Raw genomic sequence first — 17,108 nt, forward strand, 5'->3', positions numbered from 1 at the left:
CTTTTCCAGTTCATTTTATAGATGAGGAAATTGAGGTAAACAGAGTTAAGTGACTTGTCCAGAGTCACACAGCAAGTGTCTGAAGCCAGAGTTGAACTCAGATCCTAACAACTCCAAGCCAGTGCTCTATCCACTGTGCTGCCTGCTGCCCAAAACAAGGTTGCCTACAGGTACAGTCCATCATCTAAACTAGAGATACACTTGGTTGAATTTCCAAGAAGAAGGGGTATTAGCAACACACAGTTTCATCCTCAGAATCCCATATTTCTCTGAATTCCTCATATTGCTCACTTCTTCCTGTTTCCATGACATTCATATACCAGTTTGCTTAGCCATTCTTCAACTGATATACCAATTAAATTTAATCTTGTTAGTCAGTCCAGCCTGTCAAAAGCCTTTATGAAATCTTCTTCTTCTATCCAACACATTAACTGCCCTTCATTGTTTTGTGACATCTGAAATTTTGATATGCATGCCTTCTATGTCTTTATTCATAGTTGGGATAGAAAGCTAAACAGATTAAGACCTAGGACTGACTGATTGTTGTGGCATGCCACTAGAAACCTTCTTCTAGGTTGTCATATGATCCATTAATTAATTAATTCTCTTTGGGTATGGTTTTTCAACCCAGCTATATATAATTCCGCCCAGCTATGTTATCACCCAGCTTACATCTCTCTATCTTATCCACAAGTCTATCACATGAGACTCTGTCAAATGCCTGCAGATGGCCTACATCTAAAGCATTTCCTTGACCTATCTAGTAACCTTGTCAAAATACGATGTCCGTATTGGGAAAACCTCATCAGCTGGCAAAACCCCCATCAGCCTCGGTCTTACACCTCATTACTACCCTCTACCGCTCCGATTGGACACTGGAGCCACAAACTCCACAACTTCCATTTAAGGAGAGAGGTCAGCTCAGAACATCTCACTCCTCACTTGGCTGTACTATACTACTTTGAGACTCTTTGGACTTTTTTTTTTTTGCTTTTTTGGTGAGACAATCGGGGTTAAGTGACTTGCCCAGGGTCACACAGCTAGTAAGTGTCATGTGTCTGAGACTGGATTTGAACTTGGGTCCTCCCGACTCTAAGGCCAGAGCTCCATCCACTGCACCACCTAGCTGCCCTACTTTTTGGACTTTTCAATCATGCCTGTCTCCTACCCCAACGGTGGGAAACCTTAATAAAACGATTTGTTCTGTAAAACCTAGCCTCAGTCAAAAGACCATACCCAAGGACCTAGAAGGCCACAGGTACCCCCTTTTCGGCTTCCTTTTGTGAATTATCTACCCCCATTAGATAGTAAGCTCATTGAGGGCAAGGGACTGTCTTTTTTGTATTTGTATCCCCCCCACCCCCCTTTTAGAGTTTCTGGAACATAGAAGGTGCTTACATAGAAGAGATATATACCAAATGATCGGTTATCTCATCAGTGTGAATACTCTCTCCAATGATGCAGATCACAACCTATCCATGTCTGTCTATCCTGTGTGATCCTACCCAAGAACCCGCATGAATTCACCAAAGGGATTCCACACCCAATAAGGGCATGGAGGAGCCATCATCCAGTTCTCCTGACATCACAATGATGACAGCATAAGATGTGGGCTGTTAGTAGGTTAATCCACACTCTCCCTTCCCTGAACAAACCATCCGGTTTTTCAGTCATACACTTCTTTGATAACATCCTTTCCATTGTTATTACTATGTGATTGCTTGTTTATAGAATTCTGGAGCATGAGATTTCATAGGACAGACAATCCAACTTCCCATTAAATGTAGTTGGACTTTCCCCTTTATTTAAAAAACAAGTAAGAAGGATTCCTGTATTAAATGGGAGGATGGTTTGGAAGGGTTGCAAGACCTCCTCAATTCCACAGTCTTATGATTCTAAGTGTCCAATGTGTGAAATAGTCAAAGGTGTTAAAGGAGTTCACAGGAGACAACCATGCCTGAAACCCAAAGTAGGACAAGGGCTCCCTGGAGAAAATGAAATTTGATCTGGACCTAATAAAAAAGGAGGACGAGAACTGAAATGAAGTAAAATTGATTTTTGAGAGGCATGTGTTTTAGTGCATAGAGTTCTGAGCTTTGGGTCAGGAAGAATGGGTTCAAAATTTACATGTGACACTTTGTTTATGATCCTAAAAGAAGTCATTTAACCTCTATGTAATTCAACAAAACTTCCTAGAAATTTTATTTGCTGATAAATAGAGGAGGACTCCAATAAGAAAATCATAGATTCTTTCTATAAAATTAATTTTATGTTGATGGTTTATAAAAAATTAAACCCATAACACTCCCAATTAAATTGGCACAAATTGAAGTTTTTCAAAACCAGGCTGGTAATTCCTGTTGCAATCTATCAATCACTGATTCTGGATGTTGAAGAAAAAATATTAATACTACTACAATACTCGGCTATTTAAACTCAAGTCTTTGAGAAATAATTTTATTTCATTAAACATTAATCCACCATCCAAGCTAGCTTGGAAAAAGATCTACAAACTAGTATAGTTCCCCATGATCTCTACCATGAAAGAATATTGTACAAGAAAAAGTTATCTTAAAATACAGTCTGGGTTAAGATTCCAAAATTAATCAATCAAGGCAAGATCCCATTCCTCTTGGAACAGTTCCACGACTCCAGAAGATAAAACAAAATAACTGTCTCCATTCCACTGATATCTTAATCCTTATCAATGGAGATGGATGTGTCCCACACCCATTACTCCAGGTGGGGGGGGGGGGACCAGAACAAAACCAGTTAAAACTGCTTACTACCTTTCTTTATACTCCTTTCCAGGGGCTTTTCCAAAGGTGTTAGAAAGAGCTTTTGAGAAAAATGTAAGTTCTTAATATTTTCTATAGAAACTTAAAAAGGTTTTCAATATTCTTCCACAAACATAACATCAGTATACTAAAAATCATAGAACAATGTAATTGAAAGGACTCTTCAGACTTCATCTAGTGTGGCTCCTAGGTTCCAATGCCTAAAACAATAATGTAGATCTGAAATGCCCCATTTTTCCCCCCAACATCTCAAGGGTGACATCAAGATTCTATAAAAATCCTAGGAATATAAATTGAATCTACTCCAATAATAATAATCTCCAAGCACCAGATGACTGGTACAACTAAAAGAAAAGATCACAGAGATTTAGAATTCAGAGACCAAGTTTAACCTCCTCATTTTACAGATAAGGAAACTGAGACTTGCCAAAGTTTCTTGGTGATCCAATCAGATCTCAGTGATTCAATTATCATCTTTATGCAGATCATTCTCAAATCTATTACCCCAATCTTCAACCTCTAGAAATGGAAGTCCTATAGACATCTTACACTCAACATATCCAAAACTCAATTCATTATCTTCACCACCCCACAAACCCTTCTTTCTTCTGCCTTTTTTGTATCCCCAGTGATTAGCACAGTGCCTGTCGAATAGTAGGAGGTTAATAAATGCTTACTGAAGTAAATTCAGTAAACCCGAGCAGCTCTCTTTCACCTCCAGAACTAAATATCAAAATCTTCTGCTTGGCATTCAAACCCTTTCATCACCTGCACCCTTACCCCTTTTACCAGGCTTCCTTAAAGCCTCACTCAGAGCCAGTGGCACCTCGAATTCTCCACCCTATCTCTGCTCAGGCATTCGTCCCTCAGGCCTGGAATGCTCTCCATTCCATTCCTGGCTTCCTTTTAGTCCCAGCTAAAATCTCACCTCCTACAGGAAGCTTTTCTCTGTCCTTTATTCCAGTGCCTTCCCTCTGTTGCTTATTTCCAGTTTATTCTGTATAAAGACATTGTTGTTTGCATGCTGTCTCCCCCATTAGACTGTGAGCTCCTTGAGGGCAGGGACTGTCTTTTTTACCTCTCAAGTGTAGCCTGTGCTTGGCACACAGAAGGCGTTTAATAAAAGCCTGCTGACTTGACTTCAAATCAAATTATTCTAAGCATCATCTAATATCATGTAATTATCAGATTATTTTAATTCTCCTTTAACAGCAAACTGATCCTGCTAGCCCCCAAAATGGCTGTCACCTTATTCCCGAAAATAAAATAATTAATTGTAAATGGCTGTCCATTCAGGAGCTCCTTCAGGGTGAAGGATGGAAGGGGTGGGAAGGGGAAAGGAGGAAGTGAGGGAAAGTCTCGAGCATCACGGGAGCTGCAGGCCACTTGAATTGTGGGAAATGTAGTCCCAAGAGGTGGCCTTCTCTTTATCCTGATTCCTGTAATGGCTGCTTCCTGTCCGGTAATATAAGAGTCCTGACCCCAGGGATCCTTAGCTGTTGTCGCTGCTGCCACAGCGCCGAGTACTCCCGGGGAAAGGTAGCTCTGTGCCCCCTGGGAGCCGTGAATGTAGCCTTGAATGCCGAAGTACTCGGTTCATTTCGGGGCTTGCCTGGCGTCGGAATGCCCCGCATTGACTTGAAGTCCCTAGTTCCTGGGCTGGGCGAGGTGGGGACGAGGGAGGAGGAAGGCGATGGAGAAACTGATTTGTAGGGTTGGTTTTCTTTTCCTTCTTCCTGCTGGTTTCCACCCCGCCCTACCCGGAGCTCTACCTTGAGCTGCAGCTTCCATCCAAAAGCAAAGTCCAGACTGAGTGCCCTCAGTCATTTAATTGTCTAATTCTGTTTTCTGCTAATAGGTGCCATAAAGGGAAGCCTTGATCTTCAGCCAGAAGGGAGAGTGCCCCGCACGTTGCCCGGTGCATAGCCCGGCTCTTGGTAAGTCTTAGTTATTTCATGAAGTCGAAAAGGCCCTACAACTTTTCTTTTTCCTGGCCCCAGTGAGTATGGAAGGATTTCTGAGGAAGTGTGATTTGTATACATGAAAGCACAGCTTTTTTTTTAAGCTTTCAAGATCTAAGGATCACCTACCTAGATCATCTAGCTTAACCCTTTTATTTTACAGTTGACTAAACTGAGGCCCACGAAGGTTAAGGAACGTGTCACACATAAATGGGGCAACTAGGTTGCACAGTGGATAAAGTGCTGGGCCCAGTTCAAATCGGGACTGAAACATTTACTAGCTGTTAGACCTTGGGCAAGTTGCTTGACCTCTGCCTCAGTTTCCTCATCCGTAAAATGAGGATAATAATATCACCTATCTCCCAGGGTTGTTGTGAAGATCAAATGAGATAATAATTTAAAGAGCTTAGCACAATACCTGGCAAATTATAAACATTTTAAGAAAGTATTGTCCTCTTCTTAACCCCTCCCTTAACTTCTCTTTGGCTGTTACCTCAGACTCTTTAGTGACCTCTTTTACTTTAGCATAGCCTATCATCTTTCCCAGTAGCCTTACAATTTGGGGGAAATGCCTACATGTCTCTTTGCCTTAATGGTCCCCATTTTCCCCCATGTTTGTTTTGTAGATACTAGCCTTGATTATTTTCCTTCAGCCTTCAAGATCCAGGCAACATGGCCTCCATTGGCGATATCTCCAAAGTGTTCCTGGTCCTCCTTTCCCTGCTCTGTGTGCTGCCTGTTGTTGAAGCAGTAGAAGCTGGGGATGGCATAGCACTTCTGTTGGGCATGTTTCTGAGCCTTACAGGCATTTGTGCCTGTTTGGGGATATATGCCAGAAAGAGAAATGGACAGATGTGACTTTGGTGGGGGATGGGGTCTCCCAAGTCAGACATGGACCTGAAAACCTCTCTGTGTTTGAGATTTCAAACTGAGAAATCAGTTTCTTAAACATCAAGGTCCAGATAGTAAGCAAATGGTTATTTTCTATTCCTTGGAAGATGTTGCCTTAAAATGTAAAAGCTGCTTTATGTGAAAGTGGAAGGAGGGGTCATTTTATTCACGTTCAGTATAAGCCTGATGGTTCATCAATGTGAAAATTGGTCAATAACTTGTAAGGACTGATAGGATAGGGTGAAGGGTGCTGTGAAAGAAATAAAGTAACTATCATTTAATCTAAGTGGTATTCCATGACTTCTGGAGTAACGAAGATATAGGAAAAAGGAACTACCTGTTTAAAATTGTTGGACGTCAGATATCTTCTGTACCCTAATATTATCCAAAGAGGAGTTGAAGAATCCTTGTTCTGTATTTATATAAAAAAATTTGTCTAGTTTGTAGCCCCAGATAAATACTACAGTTAAACATAAAAGTTCACCTAGTAGGCATTTGGAAGTTTAGAAAATTCTTTCTTCATAAGGAATTCAGAAACATGTATGTTACTACATATTTGCTGTTTAAATAAAGGAAAGATTTAATGTTTAAAAAAAAGTTTTATATTGACTACTAAGCACCTCTGTGAAACACATTAAAATAAACATTAGACTGCTGTGCTAACAAAATGAATACTTATGTTTGATTTCATTTATTTGGGGAGGTTTGTTATTTTTAAGGAATGTAGACCATGAGTTAAGTTTTCATTCTATTTTAGCCATGAGAAAAGAAACCTTATCTTGACTGACCTAATCAGAACAAGCTTCCTGGAGGAGACAGAATCAGAAAGAAATTTAAACCAAGAAGTGGTGAATGCATAGCAGAAACTGACTAGAGATATTATGAGAGATGCCATGGGGAAAAGTCCCCAGGAATTGTAAAAAAAACCAAAAAGGCGCAGCCTAGAAAGAATGTTCAAGTTGGGCAGTATAAAAGTGATTGAGCAAATGGAGTCTGCACTAGGAGTGACCAGTGAGAAGGCAAGTAAGGACTTCAGAGACACATCAGTATCCAAGCTGTGTCATTGTGATATTAGGACCCTCACTTTATATTGAATGAAGGCAAGGCAGCAAGATGATTAAATTCTTTACACTGTGATGTCTAAATATAGAGTGATAAGGGTCTGCTAGTAAAGGAGATGGGGAGGAAAGCATGTAGATATTTACAAATGTTATAGAGGAAATGAATTTATCTGTATTTTCACTAATTTTTTTTTATCAACGAATGGTCCTTTTGGGAGAGGGGAAGAGGGATGTGCAGCTTTTAAAGTGCAAAAAGATGCTACATTTGAAGCCTGGGAATCTGGGTTCGGATCTTGGTTCTGTCATTTGCTTCCTATGTTATAGGCAAGTCACCTGACCTCTCCACCCAGGTCTCCCTTTTCTTCATTTAAGGAAAAAAAAAGAAGGTTGGACTAGATCTCTAAGGTCCCTTCCAGCTGTAAAATTGGTAATTAGGCATAGTAGAATTACTGGAACTAAATTTAAAATATATTTTTAAAATGAGTAAAGAAAAAACGTGGCAGGCTGTTGAAGAGTTTCCTGCAGTTGTCCAATGCAACCCCAGCAGCATGCCAGATGTTGTCCCTTCCCTGCAAGCCTAAATGTATCCATTAAGCCTGTGAAATCCAGCAAAACACCTTCAACACTGCAGAAGATTACAGTCATTTAATCCCTGCCTGATGCTATTAAAATGATACTCAAAATGAGACAATGGGTTGAAAGGATCTATCTTGAGTGAAAATATGTTTTTGTGCTTTTAAAATGCCTAAGAAAAATGGGGGGACATTATGTTCTTGGTTTTTTTTCCCCCTAAAGATAGAGGAGTATCAAGGCATACGATATTGAGGGAGATGGTGAGAGCTGCTCCTTTAAAAGGCTTTCGACATGGGATCATTCCTCCCATGTGTTAGTATGGTTCCCATGGCTCTGAATGAAGGAAGGAGGATGGATAGAAAGGCTTTCTTCCAGGCCTGTGGTCCCATGATTTGTTTAAAGGGGAGCAGCTAGATGATACAATGTGTAGAGTGTCTGGGCCTGGAGTCAGGAAGACCTGAGTTCAAATTCAGCCTCAGACTTCCTAACTGTGTGACTGGGAGCAAGTCATTTAATCTCTGTCCCTCTCAGTTTCCTCTTCTCTAAAATGGGGATGATAGCTACCTCTGATGATTGTTGTGAGGATCAAATGAGATAATAATTGTAAATCACTTAGCACTGGGCCTGGCATATAAATGTTACCAATAAACTTAAACTGAAAGCAGAGTTAGAGCCAGAGGAGACAAATGGAAATGTTCCTCCTGGAGCTATTTATTGGAAATGGCAGAAAATAATGTAGTGTGACAATAAAGAGATTAAGTTGAAGAATATGGACTTGCTTCATGCCCTATGCCTTTAATCTCACATCCAAAAGAGCCAAAGAGGCAAATTCCCTGAGGGTGAGATGATTTGGGAAGGTAATAAAACTGCCCTGCCCTGCCCTTCAGAATACCTGTCCAGAAGAAGGAGATAATTATAGAACCATGGTAGGGGTGAAGCTCCACATAGGGTAGCCCCATCCTCATTGGTCCTTCCTATGGACCCTGATGACAGCCCCAGATCCACTAACACCCAAGTTCCCTAAGCTGCCCTGACCTATGATTCTTAGAGTTTTATGCTCATAGCCTCAAGGTGATACCGTGGATAATGCACTGGTCTTAGAGACAGGAAGACCTGAGTTCAAATATGGCCTCAGGTACTTACCGGCTGTGACCTTAAGCTGGTCACTTAACCTGACTACTTCAGTTTACTCATCTTTTAAATGGTGATAAATAATAGCATCTGCCTCCCAGGGTTGTCATGAGTATAAAATGAGATGATATTTATAAAGCATTTTGTAAACCATAAAGCACTGTGTAAATGCTATTTTTGTTATAATAATTTAACCCAACTTAACTATAAGTTTCTTAAAACAGGTTGTCTAACCATCTCTGGGCTATTCTCATCAACTAGCACTCACAGGTTGGGTCTCCCAGGGGATGACTGCTCCAGGTACTCTGTGATTCCATACTCCTAAAACACAACATCTTCTTCCTGGAGACTGTTGTAATAACCTCCTAATTGGTCTCCCTTCCCCAACTCCATCCTTCACACTGCTGCCACAGTGATTTTCCTCAAGTATAGTCTGACCTTGTCTCTTCCGCATTCAATAAAGTCCAGAGGCTCCCTGTTTCCTCTAGGAGCAAATTGGCCTTCAACCAGAATTTATACATTACTGTCTTTCCTACATTCTATATGGTTCAGCCAAATTGACTTTACTGTTCTTCACTCACCACATTTTCCCCTTTCTGAACTGTTCCACCTTTCATTTCTGCGTTTGTATCCCCAGCCCCTAGCACAGAGCCTATCAAACAGCAGGGACTTCATAAAATGCTGTTGAATGACTGATTGGGTTTTGAGGGGCAGGCTTCTTCTCATCATACTTTTTTCAGATTCCTCCAAAGTACATACCATAGCTTTCTTTCCACAAAGGGTTGTTGTTGTTCATTCCTGGCTGACTCTCCATGACCCTGTTTGGGGTTTTCTTTGTAAACATACTGGAGTGGTTTGCCATTTCCTTCTCCAGCTCATTTTACAGATGAGAAAACTGAGGCAAATAAGGTTAAGTGACTTGCCCAGGATCACAAATCCTGTAAGTGTCTGAGGCCAGATTTGAACTCATGGAGAGGACTCATCTTGACACCCAGTACTGTATCCACTGTGCCACCTAACTGCCTTCTGCAAAGGGACTGATGCTTTAATAAATATACCAGAACTAACACATCCAAATGGATCCTAGCCCCTTCTTGGGCATCCCCTTTGGAAAGCATATCACACACATGAGTTTGTGTGTGTGTGTGTGTGTGTGTGTGTGTGTGTGTATACACATATTCCAGATGTTCTTTGTAAAAAGCATTTCTAGATCTCTTTTTTTTAAATTGTCTTCGGAAACTTAAGTACGTTCTTGCACACATGATAGGGAGTTCATTATCTGTTGACTAGCCTCGGGCTTATTGTTCAGGCATGGACACATGAAATATCAGATAAAAAAATCATTTGCCTCATTCCATTCCATTCACCTTTCAGTTTCTGAAGAACACAGCTCAGCTCCTCTCTTTCACCACCTCTACCACCCAGAACACGTATTTTATCCTTTTCCTTATGCTTTGATCTCTGTCCTGCTACTGGACCCAGGTGGTTTCAGAGGAGAGAGTGAGGCTGGTGACTTTGCACAGTCCTGCCTCACTTAAATCCAATTCACTTGCAAGTCACAGCATCACCTTCTTGTTGTCATGGTCCTCTTCTAGAACAAAGGACAAACAACAAGAAGCTAAGCTGAGGAAAACCCATCACAACGTAGACAGCAGGAATGGATGAATGGGAAAAAGTATTTATGAAGTAACTATGACATGCCAAGCTGTAATAAGTGCCAGAGATACACAAACAAGGAGTGTGGGAGAACTGGAAGCTGGCTATAAGGGACATCCTGGAGTTTTATTCTGTCTGCTTCGAGGGCGTCAGTGATCAACTCCTTGAAAAACAGCTTTAGTCTAAGTTATTGTGTGAGAATTAGCTTGGCACAGAAAATCTCATAGCTTCCCATACCCAAATGCATGCTTTCACACTTGTTGGCACTGCTGACAAGTTCCAACAAGTTATTCCTACAGCATCTCAGCTTATAGCACAAAAGGAAAGAATTCTTTGAACATCACCCTTTCTGCTCTCCCCTGAAGAGCCGAACATCTGGCCCTATGCACTGGGAGAGTGTTTTCTTAGGAGGAGGGTATCCTTGCTGAGGACAGTAGTGTATTTAAATTTTAAATATAACTCTCAGCATGTCCACAGAACAAACTCTGTAATCACCTGCCCTTCTTCTCAAATCTGACATTTGTCAGCTTCTGTGAGGCCTCCATGGACAAGGCTCAAGGCCTGGTTATTTTCTTTGTTGTTTTCTGTATTTTTTTGCCTTAGGCTTTGCAAACAGATGAAATGAGAAAACTGCTTCTGTGAAGAAACGAGAAGTATGGCTTTTCTCAAGCTTTCTCAAACTTACCTGTTTATGCCTAAGACTGCAAAAAGAGGGGCAGGGGAAAGGAGGGAGGAAGAGAAGGAAGAAGATGAGAAGAGTGGGTTAAGGGAGAGAGTCAGATCAGTTTCAGTATTTCAAAGGTATGTAATCACAGGCTTTAATAAAGTTACAAAACAAAACTTAAAAGCCATTACTCAGGTCCATTGAGGACAGAACAGGCATTTTGTTTTGCCCATTCTGGAAAATGAAAGATTTCTTTCAAATTCCAGGGGAATAAAAATGTTGCCATCAACTCATCTCATCACCCAGAAAGATGTGGACCATATAAAAACTATTTACACTTGGTTCTCTATTAGAAAGGAGGAAAGAAAGAAAGAAAGAAAGAAAGAAAGAAAGAAAGAAAGAAAGAAAGAAAGAAAGAAAGAAAGAAAGAAAGAAAGAAAGAAAGAAAGAAAGGAAGAAAGAAAGAAAGAAAGAAAGAAAGAAAGAAAGAAAGAAAGAAAGAAAGAAAGAAAGAAAGAAGAAAGAAAGAAAGAAAAGAAAGAAAAGAGAAAGAAAGAAAGAAAGAAAGAAAGAAAGAGAAGAGAGGAAGGAAGGAAGGAAGGAAGGAAGGAAGGAAGGAAGGAAGGAAGGAAGGAAGGAAGGAAGGAAGGAAGAGAAAGAAAGAAAGAAAGAAAGAAAGAAAGAAAGAAAGAAAGAAAGAAAGAAAGAAAGAAAGAAAGAGAAAGAAAAGGAGAAAGAAAGAGGAGGGAGGGAGAGAGAGAGAAAGGAAGGAAGAAAGGAAAGAAAGAAAAGGAGAAAGAAAGAAAGAAACAAAGAAACAAAGAAACAAAGAAACAAAGAAAGAGAAAAAGAAAGAAACAAAGAAACAAAGAAAGAAAGGAAGGAAGGAAGGAAGGAAGGAAGGAAGGAAGGAAGAAAGGAAGGAAGAGGAAGGAAGGAAGAAAAGGGAAAGAGAAGGAAAAGGAAAGAAAAAAGTCTCTCTTTTGATTTACTAATCCCAGGAATGGATGGCATCATTTTTCAGGATGAACAGGGCCCAGTTGATGGTGTGTTTGCAGAGAGCATATTTCCTAGGTGACTACTGCAATTGCTGAATTGTTGGAGAGTCATGTTGTAAATGATTCTATTAATAATCTTGTGATATTGAGTCTTCCCCTTTATTTTTAGTAAACTCAGTTTTAAAATCTAATCAGTGATTAGATAATGCAGATTATATATGGAAATGTGAAAGGCAGATACCTGGAGAATGTGTGATGCACATAGGAGAATGACATGTGGTTTTCATTTCTCTTTAAATTGGATTTTGGGGTTATAGTAGTTGGATATTTTTTTTCCACTTCTCCTAACCAGTGGTACATAAGGGTGATTAGAATGTGGAAAATATTAGTTAATGCTTCATCTTTCTAGGTGAAATTATAGGATTTTACATACAAGAGGGTTAATAAATTTTTAAGTGATAATCATGTAGCACTTTGTTAAGCATTTGGGATTATAAATACCATATTTCTTGGTATTAATCAAGGTAATTATACTCAGGAAAAATGTACATAAATTATTTAACAAAAGAGATTAAAACCAGATATGCTCTTCAAGACCAAAACTGAACTATACAGGAAACATGGGATCACACTAGATTTAAATTTGTCAGAGCAGTCCTTTCATCCTGTCATAAAAATTAATAAGGTAAAGATTTGATATCTACACGAAACTCAGTAGTTTTATGGTAAAAGACTACAATTATACTTATTTAGCCAACAGCTTTTCAAGACGGCACCTCATTTAAGGTGAAAAAACTCACCTACTATAATACTGGCTATATGACCTTGAGCAAATCATTCATCCCGCCTGGGCCTCAGTTTCCCTCCTCCAACCCCCAACAAATAATTTATGTTATCTCAAGCATCGCTTCCAGATCTAAAATTCTATCCTTCCAGGAGAAGCAGCTTCCCTAATCAGGTGAAATGTCCATTTTCCAGTTTCCAAAAATAACGAAGGCTAATGTGTTACAAATATTGTAATTATACATTTTCGGCAGGCAGCAATGAGGAACTGATTTCATCTGAGCCCTCTGCAGTGAAAACTATAGTCTCATCATTTGGTTCATTTTTGGATTTCAATTGAGTGAAGCGGGGGCAGCTCATTTTCTCTGCTGAACGAGTATGATTACGGATTGTCTTGAGAGGGAAGAATAAAAACAAACCGTAGCCCTACCACTCCCACCCCAGAGAAAACAGCCCACACACTAATTGATGTAGGAAGGGCAGCAAGCTGAGAGAGCAGCTCTATTCAACTTGTGAACCCAAGAGAAGACCATACTAATAATAGCTAATATTTATATAGTGCTTTAAAATGTTAAAAGTGCTTTTCATATGTATGTGTCTCTAGATAGATAGACTGATCTATAGCTATAGCTATATATCTATATCTATACACAGACACACACACACACACACGGCAACTAGGTGGCTCAATGAATAAAGCAGTGGGCCTGAGTCAAGGAGACTTGAGTTCAACTCTGGCCTCAGACACTCACTAGCTATGTGATCCTGGGTAAGTCATCTAACCTCTGTTTGCCTTCCTTAATCTACTGGAGAAGGAAATGGCAAACCAGTCCAAGTATCTTTACCAAGAAAACCCCATGGACAGTACAGGCCATGGGTTCACAAGAGGTCAGACATGACTGAAGAACAACAGCAACTGTCTTTCTCCATACATATGTATGTCTGTAGGTGTACATGCATGCATGTATATGTAGACAGATGTATGTATTTATATGTGTATGCACATCTAGATACATATATATATATATATATATATACATACTCCTACGTATAAACATATAGGTGTGTGTGTACATGTAGTTATGTTATCTCATTTAATGCTCACAACAACCCAGTGAAGTAGTTAATATTCCCTTTTTACAGATCAGATAACTGAGGCTGATAGGGCCTAGTGACCTGCCCATGGTGACACAGCTAGTATGTGTCTAAAGCAAGATTCAAACTCAGGTCTTCCTGACTCCAAGTCCAATGCTCAATCCACTGCAACACCACCTCTTATCATGGAGGAATGTTCTAGGGCTTTGCTCTACACTCTGCCATGCCCAGCTGCATCACAAGTTAAATGATGGTCACTAGAGACCCCGTCACTATTTTAATTTGGTTGGTTGAATCCCAGGTGTGTTTTGTTGGTTGGATACCTCCCAATGAAGAGTATCCTAGTGAGAAGATGTGTCCTGCTTCTTGCCTCAGAGAAGGCAGCCTCACAGTCAGGCAGTGGACGAGAAGTGTTGGCCTTAGACTTGATTCCTGAAGGGACCCTGGGTCCCTGTGGCTGGAGAAGTTCTAACATTTATGCTGCTGTGGTAGCTGAATGACTGGCTGAGCTGCTGGGTTCAAAGAGAGACTCACGAAGCCTGAGAACTGTTGATGAATTTTACCGTTTGATTAAATAATGGTTACCCATAAGGCAATGTTCATAAATTGTTTTTGCAATGCAGTTTTTGTGATTAATATGTGTTTACACGTGTTTTATTTATCCATATGAATGATCTCCATTATAAATGATTTTTGATGGTGTGCACATTATGGTCCTGAAAGTTCCAGCCCAGTTACTTAAGAACACATCTGCGTCCTCTCCCCTTCTTAGACTCCTTCCCTTCCCTCCGAGTTCAGTTCAAACACCACCACCTACAGATGGCCTTTCATTATTTTCCCAGCTGCTATTAATCCTCCACAGACATACTTTGCATTTATTCTGTATAAAAGGAATATACAGACTAGAGACATAGGATATCTATAGACCATAAGTTCTATAGGATATAAGCTCCTTGAGGGCAGGGCCTATTGTTTTGTTTTGTTTTTTCTTTTCACACCCTAATAGCTAATGTAGCTGGGGCTTAATACCTGCCTGTTGATGGACCAATCCATTGATTGGGCTATTTGTGGCACAAACATGGAATCAACCAACCTTTGTGTATTTTCAAAGGGATGTTCTCAAGGCTAATACCAAGGCAGACTTGGGGTGTATGACCATAGGTTTCTTAAGTGCATTTGCCCACTTATATTCATTCTCCATATTGCCTATGATATATTATTTCCTGTGTGTTTTCAGGGGGCAGTTGTCAGCATAAAAAAAATTCTCAGATGATGCTATCCCAGCCGATAGCCACCGTGTGACAGCTTTAGCCACCGTGGAAAACACACTGTGATACCTCAATCCTAAAGTCTGTCTGCATCTTCAACATGAAGGGAATAAGATTAGACTCGGCATCACTCCATTTGTGTTAGGAAATCTGCTGGCTAGTAACCACACCCAGATCCTGGATTGTCTGTTGTTTTGTGCCCTTTGACCCAGCCCTTACACTTATTCCTTTCTTTAGGAGTAAATCCCCTTTAGTGACAGTGCATAATTTCCACATACCAGTTATGAATAGCTAGACCTGGAGTTGGGAAGACAAATCCAACCTGAGTCACAAATCAACCTGAGCCATGTGACCTCAGGCAAATCACTTGACCTCTGTCTGCTTCAGTTTACTCATCTGTAAAATGGGGATAATAGTAGTACCTAACTTCCCAGGGTTGTTGTGAGGATAAAATGGGATATTTATAAAGTACTTCACAAACCTTAAAGCACTATGCTAGCTATTATTATTTTAGAATCACAGGTCAGAAGTCCTTTGATTTAAAATCCAACACTCTTTCCATAATGGGACTGATATTTTAACACTAGAACTTTCATATCAAACTGAATATTGGCCCTTTCAAAGCAATACCCTTTGGAAATCCAACCTAGACCTTTCATTTCATGGCAATCCCAGGATTCCCAAGTAAGGAAACTCCTTCTACCAATGCAGATGCTCTATAACTTATGGTCTTAGAGAGTTGCCTAGAACACTGAGGGTTGTGACTTGCCCTAGGTCACAAAGCCCATATGTGTCCAACATGGAGCTTGAACCGAGGTCCTCTTGGCTTCATAGCTAACTCTCTGTCTTCTATGCTGTGTTCCCTCCGATACTGGTTAGGCGTGTATATATAACAAATACACACATATATGGAATGTGTGTGTGTGTTTCTGTGTGTGTGTGTGTACCTTTTACTGGGGGCATGAGTAGACAAGTCAGATAAATTTTTCAGGTTGTTTTGATTTGTTTTTTTTTTACTTTGTACCTATGATCCTCCTGGCAGGGAGGTGGTTTCACCATGTAGGATTGTTGTCATCATATAGAACAAAAGTCCCAAAAGCTTGGGAAACAATAGGACCCATAGTCTCATTATGGTAGAAAAAGGGTGTGTATATGGAAATAGGATCCACCTTAGTAAAGACGTAAGATTGACTCAATTCAACTCCATTAAGCAAGTATTATTTAAATGCCCACCATGTTTCAGGCCCGATTCTGGGACTACAGAGAATAAATACGAAATAGTATGTGTCCTCCAAGAGCTACGTTCTACTAGAATCACCATGTATCTGCATGTGCTAATAGGGCCCCAGGTGCACAATAGGGTATTGTATGAGAGAGAATAAGGAAAAACGGTGTTCTAGGTTCCAGGGGAAACACAGAAAGCTAGGAATATACCATATTGATATTGAATGATCAGTGATTCTTGAGAGTAATTTTACATTTAAAAAAGACAATTAAAATACATAGCATACTCTAGTTTATCCATCTGTTTTTAGTATTGATAGCAGTAATCATAGTAATCAAGAAAAAATGGAATCTAGGATCACAGACTTGGAGCTTCAAGGAACATGTCAGGTCCTCTGGTCCATACTGCTCTTTTTACAGATAAGAAAAAAGGTTTAAGTGACTTGCCCAAGGTCACCCAGCAGTGAAAGGATTTGAATATCAGTCCTCTGACTTCAAAGCCAATGTTCTCTCCATTGTACCACAACTGACTCCCTATAATTAATGTAATGCAGAGGATCAGGGAAACATGATAAAGGTATGTGGAGCTTTTTTTAATTTCTTCTGTTGATAAATAGCAGGAATATATTCTGAGAGAGGCAACATGGAATCATAGAAGGAGCAATGAGTTGGCATATGATCTGGCTTTCTTTATTGCCTCCACCTAACTTACTGGGTGGCCCTGACCTAACCTCTTTATGCATCCATTTCCACTTTGTAAAATGAAGAGGTTGGACCAGATGATTTCTGAGGCTTTTTCTAGCTCTGACATTCTAGGGTTCTAGCATTCAAATGAATAGAAACCTCCTCCCTTAAATGTCCTTTCACTTAGAGTTTCTAACTGATTACAATTCTTTCTAGGGAAAGGGTAGGGGGAAAGTGTGAAAAAGAGACAGGCATGATGGCTTAAGAGTAAGGCCTGACACGCAGATAGACTGCTAGCAGAGCTGTGAAAGGCAGAACGCT

The 17,108-nt window shown here is 40.1% G+C and overlaps 1 protein-coding gene across 5 annotated transcripts; it reads left to right on the top strand.

Annotated features, from left to right (window-relative positions):
* The first annotated feature begins 4,176 nt into the window (after window positions 1-4,176).
* On the top strand, window positions 4,177-6,322 carry LOC110207040 (small integral membrane protein 30). Of its 5 annotated transcripts, none has more exons than XM_078154206.1 (3): window positions 4,177-4,260; window positions 4,657-4,735; window positions 5,386-6,322. In XM_078154206.1, the coding sequence occupies exon 3, from the start codon at window positions 5,432-5,434 to the stop codon at window positions 5,615-5,617; it is 186 nt and encodes a 61-aa protein (XP_078010332.1). In that variant the 5' UTR covers window positions 4,177-4,260; window positions 4,657-4,735; window positions 5,386-5,431; the 3' UTR covers window positions 5,618-6,322. The 5 variants fall into 5 exon arrangements, with proteins under 5 accessions (XP_078010332.1, XP_078010328.1, XP_078010330.1 ...); XM_078154202.1 differs by having other exon boundaries at window positions 4,198-4,337; XM_078154204.1 differs by having other exon boundaries at window positions 4,198-4,337; window positions 5,413-6,322.
* Window positions 6,323-17,108: the final 10,786 nt, after the last annotated feature.

The sequence above is a fragment of the Phascolarctos cinereus genome, unplaced genomic scaffold (assembly GCF_003287225.1).
Source record: "Phascolarctos cinereus isolate Bilbo 61053 unplaced genomic scaffold, phaCin_HiC Scaffold_1;HRSCAF=81, whole genome shotgun sequence".
Lineage (NCBI taxonomy): Eukaryota > Metazoa > Chordata > Mammalia > Diprotodontia > Phascolarctidae > Phascolarctos > Phascolarctos cinereus.